Source organism: Mustelus asterias, chromosome 17 (genome assembly GCF_964213995.1).
Source record: "Mustelus asterias chromosome 17, sMusAst1.hap1.1, whole genome shotgun sequence".
Taxonomy (NCBI): domain Eukaryota; kingdom Metazoa; phylum Chordata; class Chondrichthyes; order Carcharhiniformes; family Triakidae; genus Mustelus; species Mustelus asterias.
Window position 1 is genome coordinate 16586153 of NC_135817.1, and position 20411 is coordinate 16606563.

The 20411-nt window shown below is 43.4% G+C and overlaps 1 protein-coding gene and 1 non-coding gene across 2 annotated transcripts in view; one reads left to right on the forward strand and one right to left on the reverse strand.

Annotated features, from left to right (window-relative positions):
* Positions 1–20411, reverse strand: part of LOC144506347 (acyl-coenzyme A thioesterase 9, mitochondrial-like) — an 82606-nt gene that overhangs the window by 39881 nt on the left and 22314 nt on the right. Inside the window, exons 6-8 of the mRNA XM_078232325.1 lie at positions 19056–19136; positions 14063–14166; positions 12283–12356 (exon numbers count right to left, since the gene is read on the reverse strand). Of these exons, the coding sequence (XP_078088451.1) occupies positions 12283–12356; positions 14063–14166; positions 19056–19136 (259 nt within the window). The remainder of the gene's footprint in view (positions 1–12282; positions 12357–14062; positions 14167–19055; positions 19137–20411) is intronic.
* On the forward strand, positions 17657–17855 carry LOC144506698 (U2 spliceosomal RNA). The gene has a single exon (XR_013499943.1). It is a non-coding gene; the product is annotated as a U2 spliceosomal RNA (small nuclear RNA).

Below are 20411 nucleotides of genomic sequence, written 5' to 3' on the forward strand. Positions count from 1 at the left end.
AAGAGGGAAGCTTATGTAGGGATGAGGAAACAAGGTTCAGATGGCTCAATTGAGGGTTACAAGTTAGCAAGGAATGAGCTGAAAAAGGGGCTTAGGAGAGCTAGGAGTGGACATGAGAAGTCCTTGGCGGGTCGGATCAAGGAAAACTCCAAGGCTTTTTACTCTTATGTGAGGAATAAAAGAATGACCAGGGTGAGGTTAGGGCCGGTCAAGGACAGTAGTGGGAACTTGTGTATGGAGTCAGTAGAGATAGGCGAGGTGATGAATGTGTTTCTTCAGTGTTCACCAAGGAAAGGGGCCATGTTTTTGAGGAAGAGAAGGTGTTACAGGCTAATAGGCTGGAGGAAATAGTTGTTCGGAGGGAGGATGTACTGGCAGTTTTGAATAAACTGAAGGTCGATAAGTCCCCTGGGCCTGATGAAATATATCCTAGGATTCTTTGGGAGGCAAGGGATGAGATTGCAGAGCCTTTGGCTTTGATCTTTGGGTCCTCACTGTCCACGGGGATGGTGCCAGAGGACTGGAGAGTGGCGAATGTTGTTCCTCCGTTTAAGAAAGGGAATAGAAATGACTCTGGTAATTATAGACCAGTTAGTCTTACTTCGGTGGTTGGCAAATTGATGGAAAAGGTCCTTAGGGATGGGATTTACGACCATTTAGAAAGATGCGGATTAATCCGGGATAGTCAGCACGGATTCGTGAAGGGCAAGTCGTGCCTCACAAATTTGATTGAATTTTTTGAGGAGGTAACTAAGTGTGTTAATGAAGGTAGGGAAGTTGATGTCATATACATGGATTTTAGTAAGGCGTTTGATAAGGTCCCCCATGGTCGGCTTATGATGAAAGTAAGGAGGTGTGGGATAGAGGGAAAGTTGGCCGATTGGATAGGTAACTGGCTATCTGATCGAAGACAGAGGGTGGTGGTGGATGGAAAATTTTCGGACTGGAGGCAGGTTGCTAGCGGAGTGCCACAGGGATCAGTGCTTGGTCCTCTGCTCTTTGTGATTTTTATTAATGACTTAGAGGAGGGGGCTGAAGATCATAGATCATAGAATCATAGAAACCCTACAGTGCAGAAGGAGGCCATTCGGCCCATCGAGTCTGCACCGACCACAATCCCACCCAGGCCCTACCCCCACATATTTGCCCACTAATCCCTCTAACCTACGCATTTTAGGATTCTAAGGGGCAATTTTTAACCTGGCCAATCAACCTAACCCGCACATCTTTGGACTGTGGGAGGAAACCGGAGCACCCGAGGAAACCCACACAGACACGAGGAGAATGTGCAAACTCCACACAGACAGTGACCCGAGCCGGGAATCGAACCCGGGACCCTGGAGCTGTGAAGCAGCAGTGCTAACCACTGCGCTACCGTGCCTCCACATCCCCGGGTAGAAGGGTGGATCAGTAAATTTGCTGATGACACCAAGATTGGTGGAGTAGTGGATGAGGTGGAGGGCTGTTGTAGGTTGCAAAGAGACATAGATAGGATGCAAAGCTGGGCTGAAAAATGGCAAATGGAGTTTAACCCTGATAAATGTGAGGTGATTCATTTTGGTAGGACTAATTTAAATGTGGATTACAGGGTCAAAGGTAGGGTTCTGAAGACTGTGGAGGAACAGAGAGATCTTGGGGTCCATATCCACAGATCTCTAAAGGTTGCCACTCAAGTGGATAGAGCTGTGAAGAAGGCCTATAGCGTGTTAGCTTTTATTAACAGGGGGTTGGAGTTTAAGAGCCGTGGGGTTATGCTGCAACTGTACAGGACCTTGGTGAGACCACATTTGGAATATTGTGTGCGGTTCTGGTCACCTCACTATCAGAAGGATGTGGAAGCGCTGGAAAGAGTGCAGAGGAGATTTACCAGGATGCTGCCTGGTTTGGAGGGTAGGTCTTATGAGGAAAGTTTGAGGGAGCTGGGGCTGTTCTCTCTGGAGCGGAGGAGGCTGAGGGGAGACTTAATAGAGGTTTATAAAATGATGAAGGGGATGGATAGAGTGAACGTTCAAAGACTATTTCCTCGGGTGGATGGAGCTATTACAAGGGGGCATAACTATAGGGTTCATGGTGGGAGATATAGGAAGGACATCAGAGGTAGGTTCTTTACGCAGAGAGTGGTTGGGGTGTGGAATGGACTGCCTGCAGTGATAGTGGAGTCAGACACTTTAGGAACATTTAAGCGGTTATTGGATAGGCACATGGAGCACATCAGGATGATAGGGAGTGGGATAGCTTGATCTTGGTTTCAGATAAAGCTCGGCACACCATCGTGGGCCGAAGGGCCTGTTCTGTGCTGTACTGTTCTATGTTCTATAAATGCGTAGTGGTCCATTTTGGCAGGTCAAATGGGATGAAGGAGTACAAAATAAAGGGAAAGACTCTTAGTACTGTAGAGAATCAGAAGGACCTTGGGGTCCGGGTCCATAGGACTCTAAAATCGGCCCCGCAGGTGGAGGTGGTGGTTGAGAAGGCATATGGTGTGCTGGCCTTTATCAATCGAGGGATTGAGTTTAGGAGTCCAGGGATAATGATGCAGCTATATAAGACCCTCGTCAGACCCCACTTGGAGTACTGTGCTCAGTTCTGGTCGCCTCATCACAGGAAGGATGTGGAAAAGATTGAAAGGGTGCAGAGGCGATTTACAAGGACGTTGCCTGGATTGAGTGGCATGCCTTATGAGGATAGGCTGAGGGAGCTCGGTCTTTTCTCCTTGGAGAGATGTAGGATGAGAGGAGACCTAATAGAGGTGTATAAGATGTTGAGAGGCATAGATCGGGTGGACTCTCAGAGGCTTTTTCCCAGGGTGGAAATGGCTGCTACGAGAGGACACGGGATTAAGGTGCTGGGGGGTAGGTACAGGGGAAATGTTAGGGGGAAGTTTTTCACACAGAGGGTGGTAGGCGAGTGGAATTGGCTGCCGTCAGTGGTGGTGGAGGCAAACTCAATAGGGTCTTTTAAGAGACTCCTGGATGAATACATGGGACTTAATAGGATGGAGGGTTATAGGTAGGCCTAGAATGTAGGGATATGTTCGGCACAACTTGTGGGGCCGAAGGGCCTGTTTTGTGCTGTAGTTTTTCTATGTTTCTACTAAGAAACATATGCCTCAACTCTTGATAACTTTAGCACAACGTCGAGTAGAAAGCAAGAATCATAGTTTACAGCATGGAAACAGGCCCTTCGGCCCAACTTGTCCATGCTGCTCCTTTTTTTAAACCCCAAAGCTAATCCCAATTGCCCGCATTTGGTCCATATCCCTTTATACCCATCTTACCCATGTAGCTATCTAAACGCTTTTTAAAAGACAAAATTGTACCCGCCTCTACTACTACCTCTGGCAGCTTGTTCCTGACACTCACCACCCTCTGTGAGAAAATGGCCCCTCTGGACACTTTTGTATTTCTCTCCTCTCACCTTAAAATTAAGATTTCCCATTTTGCAATCGCATCACTATTATCCTTAGCTCAAGAGGTAGCATTTGTGCCTCAGACCCTGGTTGTGGGTTCAAGACCCACTCCAAAGGACTGAGTATATGTTCCAGGGTGATAATTCAGTGCAGTACTGAAGTAATGCTGCACTGTCAGAGAGGTAATCTTTTGGATGAGATATTAAGCTAAGGACTCATCTGCCCTCTCAGATGGATGCAAACGATTCCGCGCACTATTTGAAGTTCAGATGAGTTGCCCCAGAGGCCTGGTTACGATTTCTTCTTCAACACGCGTCATGAAAACAAATATTCTGATGATTTATTACATTGTTAGAAACATAGAAAAACTACAGCACAATACAGGCCCTTCAGCCCACAAAGTTGTGCCGAACATGTCCCTACCTTAGCGATTACTAGGCTTACCTATAACCCCCTATCTTACTAAGTTCCATGTACTTATCTAAAACTCTCTTAAAAGACCCTATCGAATCCACCTCCACCACCGTTGCTGGCAGCCCATTCCACGCACCCACCACCCTCTGAGTGAAAAACTTACCCCTGACATCTCCTCTGTACCTACTCCCCAGCACCTTAAACTGGTGTCCTCTTGTGGCAACCATTTCAGCCCTGGGAAAAAGCCTTTGACTATCCACTCGATCAATACCTCTCAATATCTTATACACCTCTATCAGGTCACCCCTCATCCTTTGTCTCTCCAAGGAGAAAAGGCCGAGCTCACTCAACGTATCCTCAGCTCCCCAACCCAGGCAACATCCTTGTAAATCTCCTCTGCACCCTTTCTATGGCTTCCACATCCTTCCTGTAATGAGGCGACCAGAACTGAGCACAGTCCAAGTGTGGTCTGACCAGGGTCTTATATAGCTGCAACATTATCTCACGACTCCTAAACTCAATTCCTCGATTGATGAAGGCCAGTACACCATGCGCCTTCTTAACCACAGCCTCAACCTGCACAGCTGCTTTGAGCGTCCTATGAACTTGGACCCCAAGATCCTTCTGATCTTCCACTCTGCCAAGAGTCCTACCATTAATATTATATACCAAGGAGGTGGATGGGGGCAAGGCAGTGGACGTGGTATATATGGATTTTAGTAAGGCGTTTGATAAGGTTCACCATGGTAGGCTTCTGCAGAAAATGCAGATGTATGGGATTGGGGGTGATCTAGGAAATTGGATCAGGAATTGGCTAGCGGATAGGAAACAGAGGGTGGTGGTTGATAGTAAATATTCATCATGGAGTGCGGTTACAAGTGGTGTACCTCAGGGATCTGTTTTGGGGCCACTGCTGTTTGTAATATTTATTAATGATCTGGATGAGGGTATAGTTGGGTGGATTAGCAAATTTGCTGATGACACCAAAGTCGGTGGTGTGGTAGACAGTGAGGAAGGGTGTCGTAGTTTGCAGGAAGACTTAGACAGGTTGCAAAGTTGGGCCGAGAGGTGGCGGATGGAGTTTAATGCGGAGAAGTGTGAGGTAATTCACTTTGGTAGGAATAACAGATGTGTTGAGTATAGGGCTAACGGGAGGACTTTGAATAGTGTGGAGGAGCAGAGGGATCTAGGTGTATGTGTGCATAGATCCCTGAAAGTTGGGAATCAAGTAGATAAGGTTGTTAAGAAGGCATATGGTGTCTTGGCGTTTATTGGTAGGGGGATTGAATTTAGGAGTCGTAGCGTTATGTTGCAACTGTACACAACTCTGGTGCGGCCGCACTTGGAGTACTGTGTGCAGTTCTGGTCCCCACATTACAGGAAGGATGTGGAGGCTTTGGAGAGGGTGCAGAGGAGGTTTACCAGGATGTTGCCTGGTATGGAGGGGAGATCCTATGAGGAGAGGCTGAGGGATTTGGGATTGTTTTCGCTGGAAAGGCGGCGGCTAAGAGGGGATCTTATTGAAACATATAAGATGATTAGAGGTTTAGATAGGGTGGATAGTGATAGCCTTTTTCCTCTGATGGAGAAATCCAGCACGAGGGGGCATGGCTTTAAATTGAGGGGGGGTAGTTATAGAACCGATGTCAGGGGTAGGTTCTTTACCCAGAGGGTGGTGAGGGATTGGAATGCCCTGCCAGCATCAGTAGTAAATGCGCCTAGTTTGGGGGCGTTTAAGAGATCCGTAGATAGGTTCATGGACGAAAAGAAATTGGTTTAGGTTGGAGGGTCACAGTTTTTTTTTTTTTTAACTGGTCGGTGCAACATCGTGGGCCGAAGGGCCTGTTCTGCGCTGTAATGTTCTATGTTCTATACCGCCATCCTATTTGACCTGCCAAAATCTGGGTTGAACTCCATCTGCCACTTCTCCGCCCAGTCTTGCATCCTATCAATGTCTCGCTACAACTTCTGACATCCCTCCACACTATCCACAACACCTTTTGTCATCAGCAAACTTACCAACCCATCCCTCCACTTCCTCATCCAGGTCATTTATAAAAATCACGAAGAGTAAGGGTCCCAGAACAGATCCCTGGGGCACTCCACTGGTGACCGAACTCCATGCAGAATATGACCCATCTATAACCACTCTTTGCCTTCTGTGGGCAAGCCAGTTCTGGATCCACAAAGCAATGTCCCCTTGGATCCCATGCCCCCTCACTTTCTCAATAAGCCTTGCATGGGGCACCTTATCAAATGCCTTGCTGAAGTCCATAGATACTACATCTACTGCTTTTCCTTCAATGTGTTTAGTCACATCCTCAAAAAATTCAATCAGGCTCGTAAGGCATGATCTGCCTTTGACAAAGCCATGCTGACTATTCTTAATCATATTATACCTCTCCAAATGTTCATAAATCCTGCCTCTCAGGATCTTCTCCATCAACTTACCAACCACTGAGGTTAGACTCACTGGTCTATAATTTCCAGGGCTATCTCTACTCCCTTTCTTGAATAAAGGAACAACATCCGCAATCCTCCAGAACCTCTCCCGTCTCCATTGATGAGGCAAAGATCATCGCCAGAGGCTCAGCAATCTCCTCCCTCACCTCCCACAGTAGCCTGGGGTACATCTCATCCGGTCCCGGCAACTTATCTAACTTGATGCTTTTCAAAAGCTCCAACACATCCTCTTTCTTAATATCTACATGCTCAAGCTTTTCAGTCCGCTGCAAGTCTGCACTACAACCACCAAGATCCTTTTCCATAGTGAATACTGAAGTAAAGTATTCATTAAGTACCTCTGCTATTTCTTCCGGTTCCATACAAACTTTCCCACCGTCACACTTGATAGGTCCTAATCTTTCACGTCTTATCCTCTTGCTCTTCACATACTTGCAGAATGCCTTGGAGTTTTCCTTAATCCTGCCTGCCAAGACCTTCTCATGACCCCTTCTGGCTCTCCTAATTTCCTTCTTAAGATCCTCCCAATTAGCCGTATACTCTTCAAGATCTCTAACATTACCTAGCTCCCTGAACCTTTCGTAAGCTTTTCTTTTCTTCTTGACTAGATTCATTACAGCCTTTGTACACCACGGTTCCTGTAACCTACCATAACTTCCCTGTCTCATTGGAACGTTGCTATGCAGAACTCCAGACAAATGTTCCCTGAAATTTTGCCACATTTCTTCCCTACATTTCCCTGAGAAAACCTCTTTCCAATTTAAGCCTCCACTTTCCTGCCTGATAGCCTCATAATTCCCCTTACTCCAATTAAACACTTTTCTAACTTGTCTGATCCTATCTCTCTCCAATGCTATTGTAAAGGAGATAGAATTATGATCACTATCTCCAAAATGCTCTCCCACTGAGAGATCTCAGTGGGATTGTTATAGAGTCATAGAGGTTTACAGCATGGAAACAGGCCCTTCGGCCCAACTTGTCCATGCCGTCCTTTTTTTAAAAACCCCGAAGCTAATCCCAATTGCCCGCATTTGGCCCATATCCCTCTATAACCATCTTACCCATCTAACTGTCTAAATGCTTTTTAAAAGATAAAATTGTACCCGCCTCTACTACTACCTCTGGCAGCTTGTTCCATTCACTCACCATCCTCTGTGAAAAAATTGCCCATCTGGACACTTATTTATCTCTCCCCTCTCACCTTAAACCTATGCCCTCTAGTTTTAGACTCCCCTACCTTTGGGAAAATATATCGACTATCTAGAACATAGAACAGTACAGCACAGAACAGGCCCTTCGGCCCACGATGTTGTGCCGAGCTTTATCTGAAACCAAGATCAAGCTATCCCACTCCCTATCACCCTGGTGTGCTCCATGTGCCTATCCAATAACCGCTTAAATGTTCCTAAAGTGTCTGACTCCACTATCGCTGCAGGCAGTCCATTCCACACCCCAGCTGATCTGTGCCTCTCCTTATTTCATAGACCTCTATAAGATCACCCCTCAGCCTCCTACGCTCCAGAGAAAAAAGTCCCAGTCTATCCAGCCTCTCCTTATAACTCAAACTGTCAAGAACATAAGAACTAGGAGCAGGAGTAGGCCATCTGGCCCCTCGAGCCTGCTCTGCCATTCAAAAAGATCATGGCTGATCTTTTTGTGGACTCAGCTCCACTTACCCGCCCGCTCACCATAACGCTTAATTCCTTTACTGTTCAAAAATGTATCTATCCTTGCCTTAAAAACATTCAATCAGGTAACCTCAACTGCTTCACTGGGCAGGGAATTCCACAGATTCACAATCTTTTCTGTGAAGAAGTTTCTCCTCAACTCAGTCCTAAATCTGCTTCCCCTTATTTTGAGGCTGTGCCCCCTAGTTCTAGTTTTACCCACCAGTGGAAACAATTTCCCTGCTTCTAATCTATTCCCTTCATAATCTTATATGTTTCTATAAGATCTCCCCTCATTCTTCTGAATTCCAATGAGTATAGCCCCAGTCCCAGTAACGTCCTAGTAAATCTTTTCTGCACTCTTTCTGGTTTAATAATATCCTTTCTATAATAGGGTGACCAGAACTGCACACAGTATTCCAAGTGTTGTGTTCTATGTGAAATCTTGCTGTGCACAGAATGGCTGCTCCATTTGCCTATGGTGCAACAGTAATTATACTTCCAAAGCATTGAGTGGATTTTGTTGTAGTTTGGGATGTCAGGACATGGAAAAACAGCACATAATTTATTTCAGGAGTTTCACCTATTTATTGTCACCCATGTTGTCCCAATTCTGGCAACAGCTCTGGAGTCTACATTATTCCTTTACAAAGCTAAGAACCATTTCAGGAGGAATTTGAATAGACATTTTTTGTGACAACGACAGCACTGACAACTGCATTTTCCCTGGCCAAGAACAAATGGAGAGGCCATTATCCATGTAGATCAGTGATTTATATCTTCCACTTCAGGCCACTAATAAGGTTCGACTGCCCAGAACAGGCAAAGCAAATAAGTAGAACAAGGAAGACAGTGTGGCCAAGTGGCCCATGGCTTGAACAACTGGGCCAGATGCAGAATTGGACAATCTAAATTAAACAACAACCAACAGCCTTTGCAAAGAAGCTTGATGGGAATTCGGACAGGCCAAGTTGCAACACAAAGGTCAGAAGGCAAGTCTGGACTTGCCCTGGAGGCTGGAACCAGAGGTGCTCAGCCCTGACTAAATAAGGACAGTGTTTGCGTATTCCCCAGTCTCAGCCAGACTCTCTGGCACCTTGAATTCCTGTTGCCTTATATGGGCTACATGCACCCTGTTCACCTGAGGATGGATACCTAGGGGGCCCGGTATCTTCCATATATGGAATCAGTAATCCCATTAGGTGCTGTGACCCCACCTAGTTTCCCTAGCATTTCTCTACTCAAATTCTTCCTGAAATGGTTAGCTTTGTAAAGGAATAATGTAGACTCCAGAGCTGTTGCCAGAATTGGGACAACACGGGTGACAATAGGTGAAACTTCTGCAATAAATTGTGTGCTGTTTTTCCATGTCCTGACATCCCAAACTACAACAAAATCCACTCAATGCTTTCGAAGTATAATTACTGTTGCACCATAGGCAAATGGAGCAGCCATTCTGTGCACAGCAAGATTTCACATAGAACAATGTCATAAATGATCAGAATATTTGTTTTCATGATACGTGTTGAAGAAGAAATCGTAACCAGGCCTCTAGGACAACTCATCTGAACTTCAAATAGTGCGTGGAATCGTTTGCATCCATCTGAGAGGGCAAATGAGTTCTTAGCTTAATATCTCATCCAAAAGATTACCTCTCTGACAGTGCAGCATTACTTCAGTACTGCACTGAATTATCACCTTGGAATATATACTCAGTCCTTTGGAGTGGGGCTTGAACCCACAACCAGGGTTTGAGGCACAAGTGCTACCTCTTGAGCCAAGGATAATAATGATGCAAATAGTGATGCAATTGCAATAGTAATTGCAAAATGGGAAATCTTAATTTTAAGGTGCGAGGAGAGAGATACAGAAGTGTCCAGAGGGGCAATTTTTTCACACAGAGGGTGGTAAGCGTCTGGAACAAGCTGCCAGAGGTAGTAGTAGAGGCGGGTACAATTTTGTCTTTTAAAAAGCTTTTAGACAGTTACATGGTTGGAAGCCAGAGAGCTTTCCAGAAGAGCACAAAGGGGGGAATAAGAGGAGACACCTGGAGGCCACCCCAGCGACTTGGTGTTGGCAGCAGAGACTCAGCGAGGAGCCAGCAAGGAAGCAGCAAAGACCCAGAGTTCGGAACTCAGCAAAGACGCAAGATCAACATAGAGTGAGCCTGGCCAGTTCAATCTCACAGGTTGTACCCAGGTCTCAGATAAATTATGATAGAAGCAAATTACTGCGGATGCTGGAATCTGAAACCAAAAGAGAAAATGCTGGAAAATCTCAGCAGGTCTGGCAGCATCTATAAGGGGAGAAAAGAGCTGGACTTGAAACATCAGCTAAATTATGAAAGAGTTGTTTATTGGAGTTAAAGGAGTGTTGCAAGAAGTTTGGAAACAAAAGTGTTATAATAAAGATGAAGTTTATTTAAACATAATCATGAATCGACTCTTGTCATTTGTCTCATGAGTAAGAGCATCTGGGTAAACGAATTTTAGTACAAACTGGCCCAGACAACAACAGGAAGACAGAATTTAGTGAGATTAACTACCGAAATTGATCTACATACTGAAACAGGAAGTGTAATTTTGTAGAAATTAGAAGGATGAGTTAATGAAAGGGAAAGAAGCTGATTGAATAGCAGTTCTAGACATAGGTACAAAGAATACAATGGGTAAAAAGGGTTGGTGGACTAAAAAAGACAGGTTTAGTGGACAAGTCTAGGTTTGTTGAAGGTTACAGTATTAGTTGAGAGGTATAGGAAGTCTAAGCTGTAAAAAATATTTGAATGAGTAGTCAATAAATGTGTACACAGATAGGAACTGAATTTACAGATAACAGAAATTCTCAGCTGAAAAGCTTGATAGAGAAGGTAGGTCTACATACAATAGGATAGGGCATTAAGTGGTTGGGATTAAACAGAGTAACTGGGATTCTTTTGAACAAGACTCAGAAGAACATTTTACCAGGTTCTCCTCCAGATGCTGTGACTTCACCAGTTGGTCCTCTTGTGTTCCTCTTTCTGGATTTCAGTGAACAGTTCCTATTAAATCAGTCATCTTTAATCAACACAATCGGGCGACTTTCCATCCTGAGCAGGAAGTCATTTTAAGTTTGGTGGAAGGACCTACATCTGAGCCAATGGTCCATTTCTGACCCTGGCTGATTGATTGCGATTTGGAACGTAGGACTCAAGAGCACGAATAGGCCATTCAGCCCTTGCAATCTGCTCTGACATTCAATAAGATCATGGCTGATCTGATTGTTGTCTCCAGCCCACTTTCCTCTTGGCTGCCCCCCGCCCCATAGCTCTTGTCGATCGAAAATCTGTCTAAACTCAGCCTCGAATCAATTCAATAACCCACCTCCCAGTACTTTCTGAATAGAATTCCTATAGAACAACAAAACTCAGGGAAAATGCTTCTCCTCAGCTCCGTCTTAAATAGTAGACCTCTTATTGTTAAATGGCATCCCCTAGTTCGAGTCTCTCCCACAAGAGGGAGCATTCTGCAGTATTTACCCTGTCAGATCCCATCTGGATCTTATTATGTTTCAATAAGATTGCCTCACATTTTTCTAAACTCCAATGGGTATAGGCTCAACTTGTCCAGCCTTGCTTCCTAAGATAAGCCCTTCATCCCAGGGTTGAATCGCCTGAATTTCTCTGAACTGCTCCCAACTCAATCATATCCTTTTTCTGATAAGGAAACCAAAACTGTACACAGTAGTCTAGATGTGGTTTCACCAACACCCTGTACAGCTGCAGTAAAACTTCCCTACTTTTATTTTCCATTCCCTTTGCAACAAACACTAACATTCCATTTGCCTTCCTAAGTACTTTGAGTTTAAGCAATTTAGTGGGCTCTGGCAGAACACATTCCCCTGTTTGGGAAACTATCTTGAGGTGGGGATATGGTGGGAAGGAAAGAAAATTGTCGGGCAGGCCTCAGGTCTGTACTTGTACCCTCCAAATGTCAGGCCAGTCACATCCGTGGCCATCCTGAACAACAGGAACATTCAACATTTAGAGAATGTGTTTCTCGAATGACCCCATCACTCCCAAATAAACATTAGGATACAAAGAATATCACATGGCGATGGTACTTGATAGACAAAAGCTTTTCACACATATGGGTAAAACATTCTTTGGATAGTTATCAGAATCTGAAGCTTGTATTTTAAACTCCAACATTTTATCCACAACATCTTCTATTTTATTGCAATTTTTTTGTAATCTTCAAACATACAGAGAAGTGGTATCACACTCGCCCACGAATTAAATGAAATAAACTTATTCCGAACGTATTTTGAGAAAACAATGCCAAGATTGGTTACCCTTTATTTGCGGGATTTCGCGCAACCATCACAAAAGTCGCATCTAAGACGGGATTGTAGGCATTATCGAGATACTTGGAAGAGAAAACAACAATTAAATGAAATGCATTAAATACAATCTCATCCAACTGAATCAATTTAATTCATGGCAAGATTTCCTGTGACACACAGGAAATGCAAAGTTATATCAATATCCTCACTGTCAATCAAGCTGAAACTGACCAGTAAATGAGAACCTTTTGAAGCATTGTTCAGCCATTCATTTTGTTGGATGGTTGCTTATTAGTTTTCAATGAAAATTCTATCAACTTGTGATGCCTCAACTGATGCATAATTGCAAGCAAACCAACAAAGCATTGGCTCTACATCTCTAATGCATTGGGATGACGTTATCCCAGTTTCTTATCTGTTCACTTGATGGTTGGTGAACAAAGCACGTGTTTTGAGAGAATTAGGGGACAGATCGCCCTCTCTAGCACCTGGGGTACATACAAGAGAATTCAACCAGGAAGACCACATGTCCACGGCAATGCCCGCTCTAAAATGGTCCGGTTGCATTTCTGGTGTGTAATCCTTGTTTAGAGACTTCCCAATAAAGTTCCGCCAATGCAAAACTTTACATCCAAGTACAAAAGAGGGAAATCTGCCCTCACATCAGGTCGAGAAAATCAATGCTCCTCATATCCTGAATTCTGGAATAGTATACAGGTTCAGTTTTGTTGAATATATAGTCAAGTGATGTCCCAAGATGGGTAAAAACCCATCCAAGCAGCAAGAAATAAACCATCACTGCTCTATGTCCAATGATAACACAACTTTCACGATTGAGAAGACTAACTCAACATCCCACTTAACGCCCACTATTACCAAGGGTGCTCAATCACAAATTCTTAACCCCAGAAATTGATAATCACAAAAATGAGCTACTGAATGGTCAAAAAACTTCAGTTTCATCAGCTTTATTTGGAAACAGTTGTGTAGAACCGTAGGGATATCTTGTGGCTCAGTGATATCTCTGGGTTCAAGTCCCACTTCAGATCATGATGGCCGAGGAATGTGTTATTTATAAGATGGCACAAGAGATTGATTTTCAGCCTACAAATCCTTCCAAATACGCCTGATGGCAAGCATTAAGAATGGAAGAGTTTCCTGGTCAACCACTGCAGTGATTTGCCAAACATAATTGTGGACCAATCCACAACGTTGGGGAACTTGCAGGTGGTGATGTTCCTTTACCAGAATAATGACTTCTTTGCAGCTTTGATCAACTTCATTGATATGATATTAATATCATATAATAATAAATGGATGGCATGGTGACATAATGGTTAGCATTGCTGCCTCACAGTGGTAGGGATCCAGGTTCAATTCTGACCTTGGGTGGCTGCCTGTGTGGAGTTTGCACATTCTCCCCTTGTGGGTTTCCTCCGTGTACTCCAGTTTCCTTCCAGTCTAAAGATGCCAGGTTAGGTGGATTGGCCACGCGAAATTACCCTACAGTGTCCAATTATGTGCAGGTTAGGTGGCATAAATAATCATGGTAAATGTATGGGATTACGGGGATAGGGTGCAGGGGTGGGTCTGAGTGGGATGATCTTTCGAAGAGTCGGTATAGACTCGATGGGTCGGATGGCCTCTTTCTGCACTGTAGGGATTCTATGGTTCTATGTATATCGAGTAGCTAATGGAAAACGAAATCAACTCTTCAAAATAAATATGTAATTTAAGAAAGAAAATGCTCCAATGGGGCAACAGGCATTTGTTTTTAAAGAGTACTAACCTGAGAAATGTGCATCTTGACTTCCATGGAAGTCTTTCCGACCCAGGTGACATTACCAGTGAACTTCAGGTCACCATCTGGTCGTATTACGTTTTTGACGAGGTCTAGAGAGAGAAAAAGAGCCATTTCAAATCTTTGTGCTTCCATCAGAATGAGTGTATAAGAAAATTAAGACAACCATAAATAACCTACAAATAACAACTGAGCTAACCGACTCAATCTTGTACACCTCTATTTATTCTCCTCTTAACTTCCTTTGCACCAAGGAGAACAACCTCAGCTTCTCCAACCTAACCTTGTAAATAAAACACCCCCCGCCATTCCTGGAACCATTCTAATAAATTTCTTCTGCACCTGCTCAAGGACACCATCATCCTTCCTGAAGCAGAACTGGATGCAATACTTTAGTTGTGGCCTTACCAGAGTTTTATAAAGATTCACAATAACTTCCCTGCTTTTGTACTCAATATCTCTATTTATGAAGCTCCATATGCTTTGCTAATCACTCTCTCTCTACATGCCCTGCCAGCTTCGAAGGTCTATACACAAGCACCTTCAGGTCTCTCTGTCCCTGCACACACTTCAAACCCATGCCATTACGTATGCATAGTTCAATTTGGTTGGAAAATAGCCTTTGTAACTCCTATATTCAAAAGAGGAGGGAGACTTAATGCGGGAAACTACAGGCCAGTTAGCTTAACATCTGTCATAGGGAAAATGTTATAAGCTATTATTAAAGAAGTTATAGCACTTGGATAAGTTCAAGGTAATCAGGCAGAGCCAACATAGTTTCGTGAAAGGGAAATCATGTTTAACCAATTTATTGGAGTTCTCTGAGGAAGTAAAGTTTAAAAGTTTATTTATCAGTGTCACAAGTAAGGCTTACATTAACACTGCAATGAAGTTACTGTGAAATTCCCCTAATCGCCACACTTTGGCACCTGTTCGGGTCAATGCACCTAACCAGCACATCTTCCAGAGCACTCGGAGGAAATCCAAGCAGACATGGGGAGAACGTGCAAACTCCACACAGACAGTGACCTAAGCTGGGAATCGAACCCGGGTCCCTGGCGCTGTGAGGCCGCAGTGCTAACCGTTGTGCCACCGTGCCGCCCCACATTTGCTGTGGATGGGAAACCGGTGGATGCACCAGACTTGGATTTCTTGAAGATGTTTGATAAAGTGCCACATCAAAGGTTATTGAGAAAAATAAAAGTTCATGATATGGGGGTAACATATTGGCATGGATAGAACATTGGCTAGTTAACAGGAAGCAGAGAATAGACATAAATGAGCCATTTTCAGGTTGACAAGATGTAATGAGTATGCAGGTACAGCAAGCATTTAGGAAAGCTAATAAAAATGTTACAATTTATTGCACGGGGAAGAGAATACAAAAGTAGAGAGGTTATACTTCAGTTGTACAGCGCACTACTGAGACTACACTGTGTACAGAACTGTGTACAGTATTGGTCACCTTATTTAAGGAAGGATGGAGATGCGTTGGAAGCAGTTCAGAGAAGGTTTACCAGACTAACACCTGGAATGGGTGGGTTGTCTTATGAGGAAAGGTTGATCAGGCTAGGCTTGTATCCACTGGAGTTTAGAAGAGTAAGAGGCAACTTCATTGAAACACAAGATGCTGAGGGGTCTTGACAGGTGGCTGTGGAGAGGATGTTTCCTCTTGTTGGAGAATCTAGAATTGGGGTCACTGTTTAACAATAAGGGGTCGTCTATTTAAAATGGAGATGAGGTGAACTTTTTTCACTTAAGAGTCTTTGGAACTCGCTTTCTGAAAAGTTGGTGGAAGCAGGGTGCTTGAATATTTTTAAGGCAGAAGTAGATACATTCTTAGTAAAGATGATAGGTTATTGAGGTTAGACAGGATGCAGATTTGATGTTATTATCTGATCATGCAAGAGACAGCTGAGGCAAGATTCACAAATGGCGCAGCAAAGGAAACCGGGTAGCACAAGAGGCCAGAATTGGGAACAACAAATGTCTAAGGGATGTAAAGCTGCAAGGAGTTATCAAGACAGGGAAGAACACAGAAAGGATTTGAGCATAAAGGATGAGAATTTTAAAACAGACGTATACAAATTGAGCACCAATGAGCGGAGAATGGATGAATGGGACTTAGTGCAACTGAACAATTAGGATTATAGCATTCCTTGCAGCTGTTATGATCTGGCAGGTGGCAAGTGCTGTGAAAACCAAATACAAAAGGGAAACTTGCCAAGCTATCACAACTCTTTTCTTTTTGCACTTTGCGCACAAGAAGATAAGTGTATTGAAGTCAGGAGCTACAAATTCCAGTAATTCTTTGGCGATTTAAATATTAAATCAAAACATTAACAGAGGAAAATAAAACTTAAGGACGCAAGGTTACATTTACAAAATTGAAATTAATCTTACAGAACATTTCCCTGAAAAGATTTCTTACTTGTTCAGACTCACAAATTAACACCCCGTTAGGCAACAATCCTCTATAGATATTTAATCTATAAACTCCAGTAAGAATAGCCCCACGACAAAGCTACTATCACTTTAGTGAGGGCTACCACATGATATCTCACTCCACCTTCCACTCTGCTGGGGAACTTCACTCTTCAGACACCAGATTGCTGGTTGCTGAGGCCCTTTCTTGGCTTCACTCAGTAGCCAATTTAAAACCGCTTTGTGGAAAACATTTTCTGAGATGGCTGGAAACTGCCTCACTTTATTTCGCCAGTTTTCTAGCCCAGAGCAGCACTCCAAAAGGTCTTACATGGCCAATCTTAAACACAGCTCCCAACCTCACTTTCATCATTTTTTTCCTCTTCCATTTTTATCCCATTGCCCTTATCCTTTTTTGCAACTTACCTTTCCCAGAATATAAAAATCTTCTGCGCTTTCCTTATTGCCCCCATTTTCAGGTCAAATAAGATTTAATAACCTTGCCTTATTTGTTTATGACCTTTTCCAAGTTGTAAGCCCTTTTTATCTCCCTTTGACATTTAACAACTGAACACAGCAAACCTTTATCTCGTAATACAAATTCCTACCCATGTCTTATTTACTTATCGAAAATTCAACTTGGCCATATTTACTTGAAATACCAGTCTTTCATTCCTAATCTTTGATCTCCTCAAGCCTGCAGACACCCAGTCCCCATCTTACTTAAATTAGTCACACACACATAACCTTGCCTCACAGAATAATACAATAAACCCCCAAAATATTAAAAATAATACCCTTTTCTGCACAGAACCCTGTTGCCAAGTTGGTGTTATACAACATGGACTACAAAGTATAGGAACTGTGCCTTTCACCATTTGTTGGAAAATCAGTATTTAGCCTATCCAGAAGTCAGATCCCCAACCTGATTCTTGAATTGGTCTATAACTTTGACACAGTAAACACAAGTGACTATGCATCATTGTGGTATTACTAAAAACATGTTGGTGCAATAAAAACATTGTTGGATTCCCCAAAGCTTATACAAACAGTATTTATATCATTATGAAGATCTGTTGTATGGAATATTAATTTATAATGCCATTGACTGGACATATCATCAGCCAGAAATATTTTATTATAATCATATAGAAATAAATCGCTTCTCGGCCTTTTGGCTAAGATCAAGTGTAGTATCGACGTGCTGTACTTGGTCGAAGTCATTACGTTACATTTTAGCTTCATTTGAAGCAATTTTTAAAAGCGGCATCTCGGCCTTTTGGCTAAGATGCAAATGAGATCAAGCCTTGGATGAGGAGCTATGCCTACTCCAATCAGCTTGGATCATGTAGATCAAGCCCAAGACAGGAGGTGAGAGCCCTGTCCTGTCAGCTTGGATCGGGAATGTCTCAACTTGTTGAGACTCTGAATTGGACTTGATCTGATTGAATTGGAAAAAGAAAATAACAATTTTGCTAAGCAAAGGTCTACAGCAGCTACTGTGTTGCATTTGTGAAAGACACAAGCTGCAAGACTCTAGAGACAGTGACTAAGATGGGCCCACCCAGATCAAAATCAAAGAGGTCATGTAACCCAGCTCTTGGTAGTAAATGTACTGGATTTTTACTAACAAGAGATTGATTGCCAAGGGAGAAACAGCCTTACCCCCTCTTTCTCTGAAACCTCTCTCATCAAAGCTGAGCTGGGTTGCTACTTAAAAACCCACTAGAAGACCTCATTGCTGCAAGCCAAGAGCTCTTTAAGATTCAGAATCAACAGCACTGCCTCCAAGAGGAAAGAGAATCAACCAGCCACAACTGCAGAATGAAAGCTCCAGTGAGAAACCCAAGCACCAGCAGCTACTGTGGAAAGTGATCCTTCAGCTGCAAACAAGCTTCTGGACAATCTGGGATTTTTTTCTCTGACTTTGATTTTTATTTGGTCAAGTTTCAAGGTCTGACACTCTGCAGAATGTTATTTCATTTTGCATGTTTGGGGCAGAGGTGTGGAGGACAGAGGTTGCGTGTGTTGTTTTTGCGTTAGTGGGTAGTTGAAGATATTTGTACATTTTAAACCTTTGGCTAATTTCTGCATCTTTACTGAGTGAGTGACTTATAACAATAAAACTACCTCTTTACTTGTTAACCTAAGGAACCTGCCTGGCCGAGTTAAGTATATACGATGAATTGGCAATATCACCTTTTAATACAAACTCTGTTATAACCAACCCAGGAGTTGGACAAAGAGTCAGTTTACCCCTCCTAACTTGATCATTACAATATGTTATATTCCTGATAGCTAGTTGGTGAAGGTATCAAAGCCAGTCTTTACTTGGAATAGATTTAGTCACAGAGTGCAACATAACAGGTATACATCTCTCGACTCCACACCACTCTTGCATATCAGTTTATATGTGCTCAATTGGCCAGCCAGCGATGCCCATGTCACATAAGTGAACAAAAAAAATTAACCATCCAATCAATACTGGTATAGATGTGACATCAATTCTGACAATTATCACCATGCTTTGACAATTTTGAGAATAATATAAACATACCTATTTCATCCACAAGGGCAGTAACAATAGAAATCGGACTGCTAGGGCCATCCGTTTTGGCATGGGTATAACTGATCAAAACTGCAAAACAAAAAGGAAATTTCAATTACATGACACTGATTTATCAATCATTTGATCTTCTCAAATATTAACCAGAAATAGTTCCTATTTCAGTAGAGTTGTATGCAAAATATATTATAGAATCCCTACAGTGGAGAAGGAGGCCATTCAGCCTGTCGAGCCTGTACTAATTCTCCAACAGAGCATCTTGCCTAGGCCCATCCCCCACCCCATCCCCGTAACCCCATGCATTTTCCCCTGCTAATCCCCCTAACCTACACAATTTTGGACACTAAAGGGCAATTTGGCATGGCCAATCCACCTAACATACACATCTTTGGACTGTGGCAGGAAACCGGAGAATCCGGAGGACACCCACACAGACACGGGGAGAGTGTGCAAACTCCACACAATTGACTGTGGAAGACTGAATCGAATTCGGCCCCTGGCACTGTGAGGCAGTAAGTGCTAACCATTGTGTCACCGTGCTGCCCTAACAGAAACAGAGGCTTTCTTGCAGACAATGATGAAGCTATCTTTCTATTAATGCCCACTTACCTCCTGCACCTTTGTTTATTTTTCACTTTCTCTTCAAATGCCTGTTCTGCCTCTGATTTCGCTCTGTTTGGGCACATCCCCCACTTCAAAACTTTCTCCTCTCCCATTTCTCCAAACATTTTTCCTATTCATTGATGGGATTGTGGGCATCATTGGCTAGGCCTAAATTTATTGCCCAGTCCTAATCAGCCTCGACAAGGCTGTGGTGAGCTATCTTCTTGAATGGCTACTATCCCTGTGCTGAAGGTATTCCCACGGTGCTGTCAGGCAGGGAGCTACAGGATTTCGACCCAGCAACGATAAAGAAACAGCAATATTTTGTCAAGTTATGTTGATGTGAGACTTGGTGGGGAACCTTCCAAACTGTTAAAAACTGGAAGCTGGAAAAAATGTTTGGAACTTCACCGAAAACTCCAGACATGAACAAAGAACAGTACAGCACAGGAAACAGGCCCTTCGGCCCTCCAAGCCTGTGCCGCTCCTTGGTCCAACTAGACCAATCGTTTGTATCCCTCCATTCCCAGGCTGCTCATGTGACTATCCAGGTAAGTCTTAAACGATGTCAGCGTGCCTGCCTCCACCACCCTACTTGGCAGCGCATTCCAGGCCCCCACCACCCTCTGTGTAAAAAACGTCCCTCTGATATCTGAGTTATACTTCGCCCCTCTCAGCTTGAGCCCGTGACCCCTCGTGATCGTCATCTCTGACCTGGGAAAAAGCTTCCCACTGTTCACCCTA